The following is a 13,123-nucleotide window of genomic DNA, read 5'->3' as shown; positions in this document are numbered from 1 at the left end:
CACTGGATGAGTAGTTTTCTGTTCCCTGAGTGACCAGAGCAGGGGCTGCACTAGAGTAATCAGGAACCTGCCAGAACCAATTCAGGCAGACAGGCTGATTAGAACACCTGCAGCCAATCAAGGCAGGCTAATCAGGGCACCTGGGTTTAAAAAGGAGCTCACTTCAGTTTGTGGGGGGCATGTGAGGAGCTGGGAGCAAGAGGCACAAGGAGCTGAGAGTGAGGGTATGTCTACACTACAAGAGTAGTTCGATTTAACTTAGGTCGAATTTGTGGATTCGACCTTATGAAGTCGAATTTGTGTATCCACACTAAGGACACTAATTCGACTTTGTGAGTCCACACTAACGGGGCAAGCGTTGACATTGGAAGCGGTGCATTCTGGGCAGCTATCCCACAGTTCCCGCAGTCCCCTCTTCCCATTGGAATGCTGGGTAGAGCCCCCAATGCCTGCTGGGGGAAAAATGTGTCGAGGGTGGTTTTGGGTAACTGTCGTCATTCAACCGTCACTCCCGCCCTCCCTCCCTGAAAATGCCGGCAGGAAATCTGTTAGCGCACTTTTCTGATCAGTGACAGCGCGGATGCCACAGCACTGCGAGCATGGAGCCCGCTGCGATCATCGCTGCACTTATGGCCGTTGTCAACTCCTCGCACCTTATCGTCCACCTCTTCCACAGTCAGCTGCTGAGAAATCGGGCGAGGAGGCTCCGGCAGCGCGGTGAGGACGTGAAGTGTCAGAGTGGCACAGACCTCACAAAGCACGGGATCCCGCGCCGCGGAGATCATGGTGACAATGGGTCACGTTTATGCTGTGGGACGGCGATTCTAGGCCCGGGAAACAAGCACGGACTGGTGGGACTGCATAGTGCTGCAGGTCTGGGATGAATCACAGTGGCTGCGAAACTTCAGGATGCGTAAGGGCACTTTCCTTGAACTGTGTGACTTGCTGGCCCCTGCCCTGAAGCGCCAGGACACCCGGATGTGAGCAGCCCTGAGTGTGCAGAAGCGAGTGGCCATAGCCCTCTGGAAACTTGCAACGCCAGACAACTACCGGTCAGTAGCGAACCACTTTGGCGTGGGCAAATCTACCGTGGGGGTTGCTGTGATGCAAGTAGCCCACGCAATCGTTGACCTACTGCTCTCAAAGGTAGTGACCCTGGGAAACGTCCAGGTCGTCATAGATGGCTTCGCCACGATAGGATTCCCAAACTGCGGTGGGGCTATAGATGGCACTCACATCCCTATCCTGGGACCGGCCCCCCAGGCCAGCCAGTATATTAACCGAAAGGGCTACTTTTCAATGGTGCTGCAAGCACTGGTGGACTATAGGGGACGTTTTACCAACATCTACGTCGGGTGGCCAGGCAAGGTTCATGACGCGCGTGTTTTCAGGAACTCTGGTCTGTTTAGACGCCTGCAGGAAGGTAGTTTCTTCCCGGACCACAAAATAACTGTTGGGGATGTGGAGATGCCTACAGTGATCCTTGGGGACCCAGCCTACCCGCTAATGCCCTGGCTCATGAAGCCCTATACAGGCGCCCTGGACAGTGACAAGGAGCTCTTCAACTACCGGCTGAGCAAGTGCAGAATGGTGGTGGAGTGTGCTTTTGGATGTCTCAAGGGGAGATGGAGGAGCTTACTGACTCGCTCAGATCTCAGCGAAACCAATATCCCCATTGTTATTGCAGCTTGCTGTGTGCTCCACAGTCTCTGAGAGAGCAAGGGGGAGACCTTTATGGCGGGATGGGAGGTTGAGGCAAATCGCCTGGCTGCTGATTACGCTCAGCCAGACACCCGTGCGATTAGAAGAGCCCAGCGGGAAGCGCTGTACATCCGGGAGGCTTTGAAAGCTAGGTTCCTCAGAGAGCAGGGTAACCTATGACTGTCCAGTCTCTTTACAGAGAAGCTGAACCTGTCCGTTTCAGTTACTATTTACTTTTTTCAGCGGTTACATACCCCGTTCACCATGTTTCCCCCCTTCCAACAAACGTTTAAAAATAAAGTTATTGGAACATTTTTAATTAACAAAGTTTTCTTTACTAACGAATTCGCGTTAAAGGGTTCAAACAGGGACGCAGACTGTGGTGGGTACAGTGTGCAGTGATGTACAGACCGCTTCTACACTCGAGGACTGACAGGCTCCTGCTCCTACAGCGGTCTCTGGGGGGAGGACGGTTACAGGAGGGTGTGCAGGAAGGGGTGGGTTTGCAGGAAGGGGTGAGGGGTGTGTGGGAAGGGTGAGTAGGTGTGGGGGGATGATGGCTCTGGCTGGGGCTCAGGGCATCGGAGAGGCTCATGGCTAGGGTGGAAGGGCATGGTAAGGGCAGCCTGCCTTGCCATTTGTGGATGCCAGGCGCTCGGACCCTGGGGCAGCATAAACCTCCCAGACTGACCTGGGGCAGCAGACATCTCCCAGAGTGACCCGGGTGCCTAGTGACTGCACTCTGTGTGTGACCTGCTGTTGATCCTGCCCCCATGTCTGTACCCTGGTAATGGTGGCTGTCCTATGCAATTAACAAACCCCTATCTCCCCTTCACACAAAGTCTTCTGCAAAGAAACATGACGGAAACAGTAATGAACAGCAAACTATTTTTAATACTCAGCTACACAGTTGGGGGATGAAACTGGGATTTTGGATTGGGTGAGCCAGGAAGGGAAGCAATTCTCATACTTTAGGGAATGAGAGCTGTTTGTTACATGAGCGCTCTGCTGGGGTGGAGTGACAGTTTTCATGGCCCCTAGCGCCCCTCCTTCTTGTGATTTTGGGTGAGGGGGGGACAGGACTTTGTGGCGGGGGAGGGCGGTTGCAGATACAGTTCAGGGGGGCTCTCTGCTCCTGCCTGCGGTCCTGCAGAACATCCACAAGGCGCCGGAGCGTGTCCGTTTGCTCCCTCATTAGTCCAAGCAGCGTTTGAGTCGCCTGCTGGTCTTCCTGCCGCCACCTGTCCTCCCGTTCGCTGTGTGAGCGCTGCTGCTGAGAGAGGGTCTCCCTCCACTGGCTCTGCTGGGCCGCCTCGGCTCTGGAGCAGGCCATCAGTTCAGCGAACATCTCGTCCCGAGTCTTTTTCTTTCGCCGCCTAATCTGCGCCAGCCTCTGTGAGGGGGATGCCGGGGCAGTTCGGGAAAGAGCCGCAGCTGTGTGATGGGAAAAAGGAAGTGATTTCCTTGCAAAGATACATGTTTGCGAACACTGAACACAGTCTACTCAGTTTCTGTGAACAAGACCATACAGGGCACCTCTCTCATGTGCTCTCAGGACACGTTTGAATTTTCGGCATTCGCTTTCATTGCCTGGGGTCTTGCACTGGAGATCGGACAAGCGGGGCAGGACAGCAGAATCCGTGTAGCAGCCAGGCCTGGTAAGCTGTAAACTTTAGGCTGCTTAACAGTTAATGGATAGCAGTGCCCTCCTGCTGCAGGCAATCTGGAAAGCATAAAGTCTGACCCTGTTCCAGCCCCTCGCGGCAGTCCCCGGGAAAGATCCCTGTATGCTTTCCCTCTGCAGCCTCCACCACGTGGCTGTTAAACGACGGTCATTGTTATGCAAAGGAAAAGTCAAGCATTCACAATAGTAACATTACATTAATTCCCCTAATTAGATGCAGCAGTCGCCGAGCGAGATCACCCTGAGGTGGGTCACTAGGAGAGACAGAGAGCGCATGCTGTGTGAATCCCTGCACAGACCAGGGCCCTTTGCTGCCATGCTGGTCGAGGCAATGCTCCCACTGTACCTCAGGATGGCCTGGCGCGGAAGAGTGTGCTTCCACCGAGCACCCAATAAGGCACCTCTCCCCAGGAACCTCCTGCGGAGGCTTTTCGAGTACCTCTACGAGAGCTTCGTGGAACTCTCCCAAGAGGATTTCTGTTCGATCCCTATATGTATTGACCTTCTTTTCATATAGTTTTTATTCCTGTTTTTAAAAAAATAAATGTTTACATGTTTATAGCACTTACCGACTGATCCTTCCCCTGATTCAGAGTCCGGGTTAACGGCCGGGGAGGGTTGGTAGGGGATCTCTGTGAGGCTGATGAAGAGATCCTGGCTGTCGGGGAAAGCAGTATTGTAAGCGCTGTCGCCTGCCTCGTCCTCCACAAACCCTTCCTCATCTTCCCCATCCGCGAACATCACCGAGAAACTGCCCGTCGACACTATCCCATCCTCAGAGTCCACGGTCACTGGTGGGGCAGTGGTGGCAGACCCACCGCGAATGGCATGCAGTGCCTCGTAGAAGCGGCATGTCTGGGGCTGGGCTCCGGAGCGTCCGTTTGCCGCTTTGATTTTTTGGTAGCCTTGTCTCAGGTCCTTGATTTTCACGCGGCACTGCGTTGCATCCCGGCTGTATCCTCTGAGTGCCATGGCTTTGGAGACCTTCTCGTAGGTCTTTGCATTCCGTTTTTTGGAGCGCAGCTCCGAAAGCACAGACTACTCGCCCCACACAGCGATCAGATCCAAGACTTCCCGGTCAGTCCATGCTGGGGCCCTCTTTTTACTCTGAGATTGCAGAGCTCTCCAGCAGAGGAGTCCATGCATCGCTGCCGGTGCTGCTGAGCTTGCCCCGATGTCCAACCAGGAACTGAGATTCAAAATGGCCAGACAGGAAAAGGAATTCAAATTTTCCCGGGGCTTTTCCTGTGTGGCTGATCAGAACATCTGAGCTCGGACTGCTGTCCAGAGCATCAACACAGTGGTGCACTGTGGGATAGCTCCCGGAGCTACTAAGGTCGATTTCCGTCCACACATAGGCTAACTCGACATAGCCATGTCGAATTTAGCGCTACTCCCCTCGTCGGGGTGGAGTACCGAATTCGAACTAAAGAGCCCTCTAGGTCAAACTAATTAGCTTCCTGGTGTGGACGGTTGCACAGTTAAATCGAATTAACGCTGCTAAATTCGACATAAACTCCTAGTGTAGACCAGGCCTGAGAGGGTGTGCTGCTGGAGGAGTAAGGAGTACAAGCGTTATCAGACACCAGGAGGAAGGTCCTGTGGTGAGGATAAAGAAGGTGTTTGGAGGAGGCCATGGGGAAGTAGCCCAGGGAGTTGTAGCTGTCATGCAGCTGTTACAGGAGGCACTATAGACAGGTGCAATCCACAGGGTCCTGGGCTGGAACCCAGAGTAGAGGGTGGGCCCAAGTTCTCCCCCCAAACCTCCCAACTCCTGATCAGATACAAGAGGAGTTGACCCAGACTGTGGGTTCCACCAGAGGGGAAGGTCACTGAGGTGTGCAAGTCTGCCAATAAGCGCAGGACCCAGCAAGGTAGAGGAGGAATTTTGTCACAGTATATATAATGATGTTAGTCATATAATTTTTGTACCTAATATTTATGAAGATATATTAAAGTCGTGTCATGCTTTCATGTGACTATATGTTAAACTGAATAACTTGGTAAAATTTACATCCACTAAGTTTCAACCGAAGCATTATGTTTAATTGGACAAACAACAAAGAAGTGGGACTTACATATTCCTTCACATTTTTTGTCTTCACAGCTTTGTAAGAATAATAAGCAGGGTACAACATCCCAAACACCAACCTAAGGAAAAATAAACAGTTTTTAAAAATGACAAGCTGTATATAAAACAAAAGCAATAATCTCATACAATTAAATGGGTGAACAACCTAGAAACAGCACTCTACTAGCTTTAAAAAAAATAAATAAAAAGATTTTAAGGCAGTTTGAAGGAAGCTTTAGGCAATGTATAATGGCACTGCTTTAACTCAGGATAGCTAAAATGACTCTTTACAGACGGATCTATTTCTTAGAACCTGCTTCTTTAACAGATGACTGTAATATTGCCAATTAAAGGAACTGCACTAGTAGCAATGGTACATATTTCAGGTGTAGTTTTACTGTAGGGCTACATGTGGATGTGTGGTCATAGCATTGCTCTGAGGGGAACTATTCTGCAACTGCCAACCCAGCTCCTTGAAACAATGGTTCGTGGGTGGTTTTGAGATAGATTCTACACTATGAAGAGTTATGAAAAGTCCAAATTAATTTTCCTGGCATTTCCCAGGAAGCTAAGCCATTTCTACAACATATTGCTCATATGGATGCTAATCCAAATGGTAGGAGCTCAATCTTAGTACAGACAGCTACTTTCTGCTCAAAGTTTTGAAAGTTCTTCACCCTCCTGCTCAAACAAACAAACAAACCAACCAACCACCAGGAGGGTGTCCCAGCAATGCATGCTGAGTGCCAGAGCAAGACCAATAGGTAACTGAATTCACACGACTGCCTAGTGAGAGGTTGTATTCTCCTCACCCCTGCTAAGTTGTCATGGTAAAGAGCTCTTAAATAAGCCCCCCATAAGCATGGATTGGTGGGACAGTTGATTGAGACATGGAATCAACAGCAGTGGCTAGAGAATCCCTAAATGAGGAAAACTCTAACTTTGTAACACCATTATGAAATCACAGATGGTATCCATGGTCCATGCCCCTGTGACCACAAACCCCTGTAGTGCTTGAAATATGGTCATGCCTGCCTCCAGCAAAGCTGCATCCACAGTAGACTTATCAGCATTGAGGCATATTTTGCAGTGAATGGAACTAACTTCTCCAATTTAATTGGCACTCCCTCTCAGTGAACTGTGAAGAAAGAGGCAACAGATCAACAAAAAAAAGACCATCACTACAGTAATTCAAGCTTTGACAGAACTGCATGGTTATTTCTTGCATCTTTATAATATATGGCAAAGCAAGCTGTACTATGCCAGAAATTTAAAATCTCTGGGTTTTAAGACCCAAACAAAAGGGCAAGTTGTTCCGCTACATGGCATAGGAGTAGAATCTGTTTATGACTGGCTAAATAACTTTAAATTTTGCATAACCTCCATACTAGCACATATACAGCATAGATGAACTAACTGAAACAAATGATTCAGTGCAACACAAACAGCTGAAGCATAAGCTATTGCAGTTAGATAAGGCCTTGTCTACACCAGACTTGACAGCCAGATTCAATGGTAAGATGATGAATATTACTCCCAGGACCACAACCCACTTTTCTTCCTCCTCCACCCCCTTTCTGACCTACCCAAGCTCCCAGACACTCCATCCCAACACACCACAGGTACTCTACTCCAGATGTTTCTACTCCATTCTCCTTGGATATTTGACCTGGGTAACTAGGTGTAACTTGCACCCCATTTTTTTTTTTGACTGGAAAGTCTTAATGAGAAGCCTTGTTTGAAAAAAAAAAAAAATACACTATTCACCATTTTATTTATATATATATAAATAAAATGGTAAATAGTGTATCAATACAAATCTACTTCTGAGCACACTGAGCTGTGCTAAATTAGTCAATCTCCAAATTAGTCAATTGTGGATATCAATGAAATAACAGGATTGCAGTTTAAAAGAGGCTTTTTTAAACAGCTATTGGAATTGTTGCTGGTTGCCTAAATTAAAGCCATGTTAGTTGCATTTTGACAAACAAGGAAAATGATGGATGGAGAAGAAGCAGAAATGGGACTGAGAGTCAATACCTTCTGTACCATGTTTGGATTCATGCATGAGGAAGAGGTAGCTGAGAAATAAGGCTATAATGCCAACATGGATTTTTTTGTTGACATCAGTGACTGGGTTGGGGTTTTTTTGTTTTTAAAAGAATAAGTACTTAATTTCAGCTTTGCATTAATGAAATCACATACAGTACAGAGGAGGAGGTTACTTACCTATCACTGGAGGTTCTTTGAGATGTGTGGTCCCTATCTGTATTCTACATGTGGGTGCACATGTGTGACATGTGCCCGAGTCCATAAGTGTCTCTTAGCAGAGTCCTTTGACCCACACGTGTCTCCTTGTTCTTCCAGCGCTGAGTGTATAAGAGGCATTGTGGGTCAATGCCTCTCCAGTCTCTTACCATAACGGAATCCAGTCTGAAGCAGAGAGGATGGAGGGCAGTTAATGGAATACAAATAGGCACCATGCATCTCAAAGAACCTCCAGTTACAGGTAAGGGACCATCACTCAAGAGGAGGAGGTTACTATGTGTATTCCACACGTGGTTGACTCGCAAACAGTTACCAGCATGGAGGTGGGTGCATGCATGACACTGGAAGTGCAGCCTGCAGTATGGCCTGACCCACAGCAGTGTCTGCTGCTGCTGCTTGTGTGATGGCGTAGTGTGTCGTGGACATGTAAAGTCCAGTGAGGCCAATGTGGTGGCTTAGGCTCTATGACGTTGCACTCCATATGTTTATGGAACTATGCTTATGAATGAAAATACAATGTAACTAGAATAAGCTTTATGTAAAAGGTCTCTTGTAATGTGTCATTACAAAGTTTATAATCTGAGTGTGTTCATCCTATCTATGAATTTATCATTCTTGCATCTGAAGCTAGAAATATGAAGTATTATTCAGTATTATTCTGAAGTCCTATTGTAACTATGCATTAATGTGGGCCATTAATGGTGGTTTGGAATCCTGATGGCTCCCATTAACCAGGACAATTGGTTGTAAGTGGCTCTTTACCAGGGAAAAGGATTGGGCCCAGACTATGAAGGAGTCTAGTCTGTGAAAAACTTATTGGAACATCTGTCAGGGTGAGATTTTATTTGTAAGCAGCTTCTAAATGTATTAGGCTTAGACTTGCAGATTTTGTTTTATTTTGCTTGGTAACTTTTGTTCTGTCTGGTATTACTTGAAACCATTTAAAGCCTACTTTTTATACTTAACAGAAGTGATTTTATTAACAAACCCAGAGTAAGTGATTAATACCTGGGAGAGCAAACAGCTGTGCACCTCTATCACTGGTATGGAGGGCGGACAATTCATGAGTTTACCCTGTATAAAGCTTATACAGAGTAAAATGGATTTATTAGTAGTTTGGATCCCATTGGGAACTGGATGTCTGGGTGCTAGAGATTTAAAACCACTCAGCAGGTTACCTGTTAAAGCCTGCAGCTTTGGGGGCATGGTCAGACCTGGGTCTGTGTTGAAGCATACTAGCACTGTCTGGCTCAACAATGCAGGGTTCTAGGATCCCAAGCCATCAGGGAAAATGGGCTCAGAGGTAATTTCAGCACATCAGGTGACAGTCCCAAGGGGGTCCATGTGACTGAAATCATCACAGGCTTGTGTTGAGTGCACTGATTCTAGCAGATGGAGGTATGATGCATTCGTTTTAGCATTCACAGATGCACCCAGAGATTCGTTGGGATGAGAGGGCTTCACCACTGGATTTCTCAGCTATGGCCACAAATAGCTTTGGTGATGCATGAAAGGGTCGAGTCCTGTGGAATGCCAGTGCACGACGGACGTCAAGGGAGCACAAGGCTTTGTTAGTAAGGGAAGGGTGTGGTTTGGGGAAGAAAACTACCAGGTGTATGCACTGATTTAGATGGAACTCAGACACCACTCTTGGGATGAATTTAGGGTTCAGCCATAAGGATATCTTGTCCTTGGCTAGCATTGTGTAAGGGAAGAGTCTGCCATCATGGCTGAAAATTCACTGACTTGTCTGGTTAAGATAATTGCTATCAAAGTTGCTTTCATCAAGAGATGGGAGAGTGAGCATGTTGCTCAAAGAGTGGCTTCATTAGGGTGGAGAGAACGAGATTAAGATCCCATGGTGGTGTGGGCGTCAGTACTGGTGGAAAACTGTTGAGTAGATCTTTCATCAAGCAGATAGTGGTGGGATGCATCACAGAGGTCCATGGGAGACAGAAAGACACCGAGTTCTGCCAGATGCAATAGAATAGAACTGAGGGTCAGGCCAACATCTTGAGGGTGAGAAGGCAGTTGAGGACGACTGGAATAGACACCTTGTTCAGTGAGTAGTGGTGGTGGCGGTGGGCCCATGCTATGAAGCAGGGATCGGCAACCTATGGCACACATGCCAAAGACAGCATGCGAGCCAATTTTTAATGGCACACTGTGGCCTGCTGGGACTCCAGTGTGCCATTAAAATTCCTGCCTGCATGGCAAGCCGCAGGGTCCGTGCTCCTGGGCCAGAGCATCCAGCCAAGCACAGCAAGCCGCCAGCCCCTCCCCTACCTTCGCCCCCCTTCCCTGGAGCCCTGCCACCACACGCGCAGCGCTCTGGGGGCTGGGGCTGCGCACTCCCGCGGGGCAGCGTATCTGGCTCTGCTTGGAGCCTCATGGTAAGGGGTCCAGGGCCAGGGGGGCTTTGGATAAGGGGTGGTATCCCGATGGGGGTGGCTAGGGGCGGGAGTCTCTGGAGAGAGCAGTCAGGGAGCGGGGGGCAGGTGGATAGGAGTCAGGGCAGTCAAGGAGCAAGGAGGTCCTGGGGGCAGTTGGGGGGGGGGGTCTCTGGAGGGGGTGGTCAGGGGATATGGAGCTGGGGGGTTGGGAGTTCTGGTGGGGGCTGTCAGGAGGCAGGGGTGTGGAGAGGGGTTGGGGAAGGCAGGGAGCGGGGTGGAGGTTGTATGGGTCTGGCGTTCTGGGGGTCCTGGCAGGGGGCAGGGAGTGGTTGGATAGGCATGGGAGTCCAGGGGTTCTGTCTGGGGCCAGGGGTGTGGATAAGGGTCAGGGCAGTCAGGGGACAAGGAGAAGGAAGGCTTAGATAGGGGCAGGGGTCCCAGGAGGGGCAGGCAGGGGACAAGAAGTGGGGGGGGTTGGAGGTTCTGAGGGGGGCAGTCATCCAGCCCTCTGCCCTGACCCCCCCCCACACAGCGCCCTCTGCCCTCTACCTCCCTCATACGCACTCAGCCCTTTGACTACTTCACACACCCCCATCACAACCCCAGCCCTGACTCTGGCACACCCACACATACCCAGCCCCCGCCGCCCTGATACCTGCACCCCCTTTGCATGCCCCCAGCCCTGACTCTTGCACCTCCACATCCCCAGCCCCCTGACATCCCATGTACCCTGCACATCCCCACCCTGAGCACCAAACAGGACCAACTGCACCCCTCACAGGTAATGGGAGCTGCCTAGGTAAGTGCCCCCACACCCAAACCTCCTGCCCCAACCCTGAGCCCCCTCCCTCATTCTAGCTCCTGGCCAGACCCTTCACCCCCAGCCCTGTGCTCAGTGCACCCTCAGCTTAGTGCAGAGAGAGGAAGAAAATAGGCCAGAACCAGGGAGAAGGTAGGTATGTGAGTATGGCCAGGACCCCAGACTGGCAGTGCTGGTCTGGGGTTCTGGCTGCAGGCCCCACTCCACCTAGGCTGGCAGTGGGCTAACAGAACCCCAGGCCAGCAGCGGGTTGGCAGTGTAAGATCAACAATTTTAAATGAAGCTTCTTAAACATTTTGAAAACCTTGTTTATTTTACAATAAAATACTAGTTTAGTTATACAATATATAGACTTGTAGAGAGAGACCTTCTAAAAAACATTAAAATGTATTACCAGCACGCGAAACCCTTAAATTAGAGTGAATAAATGAAGACTCGGCACACCACTTCTGAAAGGTTGCCGACCCCTGCTATGAAGTGTGTCCATTTAGTTCAATAGCAGGATCTAGTGAATTTTCTCCTGCTTTAGGTAAGGATTTGTTGAACCAGAGTAGAGCACCCCTGACGCCCATCCAAATACCAGGCTATGAGATGAAGAGGGCCTGGATTGGGATGACAAAGCCTCTCCCAATCTTGTGTGAGCAGAAGCAGCATGGTGGGCAGGCAGAGAGTCTGAGGAGGTCCGTGAACCGGAACTGATGGTGCCAGAATGGGGCTACGAGTATGACGGTGGCTCTCTCCTGGTTAATCTTGTGTAGCACCTGTGGCAGCAAGGGAATGGGGGGGGGGGGAAGGAGGGAAAAGAGGCATAGCAGAGGTTGCCTGTTCGGGGGAAGGGGAGAGAATTGCCCTGAGTCCTCCCTTAGAGCAACTGAGGTTCTCATGAGTAGCAAAGAGGTCCCATCGGGGAGGGAGGGTGCCCCACTTCATAAAGAGGTATGAGAGCATGGCATCATGGCTTCCACTCATGTTTGAGGTAGAGTCCTGCTGAGCATGTCAGCTGGTTAGTTCTGGATTACCAGGCACCCAGAATTCAAGCCATACATTCAATTTAAACCTTACTCTTCACTGATTTCAAAAGTATCAAGAGTAGCCTGAGCGGGAAAGAGTACTATATTGGGCCATTAAATATTGCCTTCTCATTTGAGTTATTCTTCAGAGGTTTGTGTCTGGAGCTTAGATATAAAATTGCCTTAAATAAATCGCAAATTACAGTAGAACCTCAGAGTTAAGTGATTAACCAACCTCATTTAGAATAGAAGCAGCCAAGACAAAAAAAATTCAAGTACAGTACTGTGTTAAACTTAAACTGCTAAAAAAAATAAAGGGAAAGCAGAATTTCTCTTCTGCATAGTAAAATTTCAAAGCTGTATCAAGTCAACTGTAAGAACAACCATAATGTTTGTTCAGAGTTAAACATTTCAGAGATATGAACACCTCGGGAATGGAGGTTGTTCGTAACTCTGAGATTCTACTGTACCCCTCTAGAAGTCCTCTGAAATTGTTTCGTATAAGCAAAGACTATATTATGCAGAATTTCTTGAAGAGACAGATCCTGGAAGAAATGATCTTCAAACTTCAATTGAATAAAGCACCAAGTTCTTTGTGTAATGCCACCACGTTCTTTGATTTACATTAATTAAATCTTCATGATAAAAAACAAGGCAAGGACAGAATAACCCCATACAATCTAAACCAGCTGCTGAGATCCTTTTGCTGGGAAAATACAAAATTGAACTCTGGTCTTAGCAAAAGAAAAACGGATTTTCACATTCAATAAATCAGTGCATGATTTATGGTGGTTGATTAAGATATCTTAACAGCGTAAGGAAGAGTTCAAACTCAACAATAGTTGTTTTCAAACAACTTTATTTTTAAAAAGGGATTTTGAAGGGCCAGATGAAAACAAGAGCCAAGCATCAAAATGTAATTTTCATTCTGCAGTAACCAGCATCATATTAGCTAGATGGTCTAAAACTCTAGTTCATAATTCTAGCCTGAAATCTGCCAAAATTATGTTGGAATTAAGATGGGAAAGAGCAAGATAAAGTCTCAGCCAATGTTTTTCTTAACCTTATAGTCAGAGTTTAAGGCCAGAAGAGATGACCACTTCATCTAGTCTGACTTCCTGTATACCACAGGTGACCAACACAACCCAGCACCTGCACACTAAACCCAGTAATTGA

The 13,123-nt window shown here is 48.4% G+C and overlaps 1 protein-coding gene across 4 annotated transcripts in view; it reads right to left on the bottom strand.

Moving 5' to 3' along the window:
* The window catches only part of REEP3 (receptor accessory protein 3), a 72,417-nt gene that overhangs the window by 41,302 nt on the left and 17,992 nt on the right, over positions 1 to 13,123 (bottom strand). For 3 of the 4 annotated variants that reach the window (XM_045023119.1, XM_045023122.1, XM_045023121.1), the window contains exon 2: positions 5,464 to 5,536. In XM_045023119.1, the coding sequence (XP_044879054.1) occupies positions 5,464 to 5,536 (73 nt within the window). Of the gene's footprint in view, positions 1 to 5,463; positions 5,537 to 7,685; positions 7,811 to 13,123 lie in introns of those variants that run through there. The other variant, XM_045023120.1, reaches the window with a different exon arrangement.

The sequence above is a fragment of the Mauremys mutica genome, chromosome 7 (genome assembly GCF_020497125.1).
Source record: "Mauremys mutica isolate MM-2020 ecotype Southern chromosome 7, ASM2049712v1, whole genome shotgun sequence".
Lineage (NCBI taxonomy): Eukaryota > Metazoa > Chordata > Testudines > Geoemydidae > Mauremys > Mauremys mutica.
Note: the sequence above shows the minus strand (reverse complement) of the source record. Positions and strands in the feature narration are given on the sequence as shown.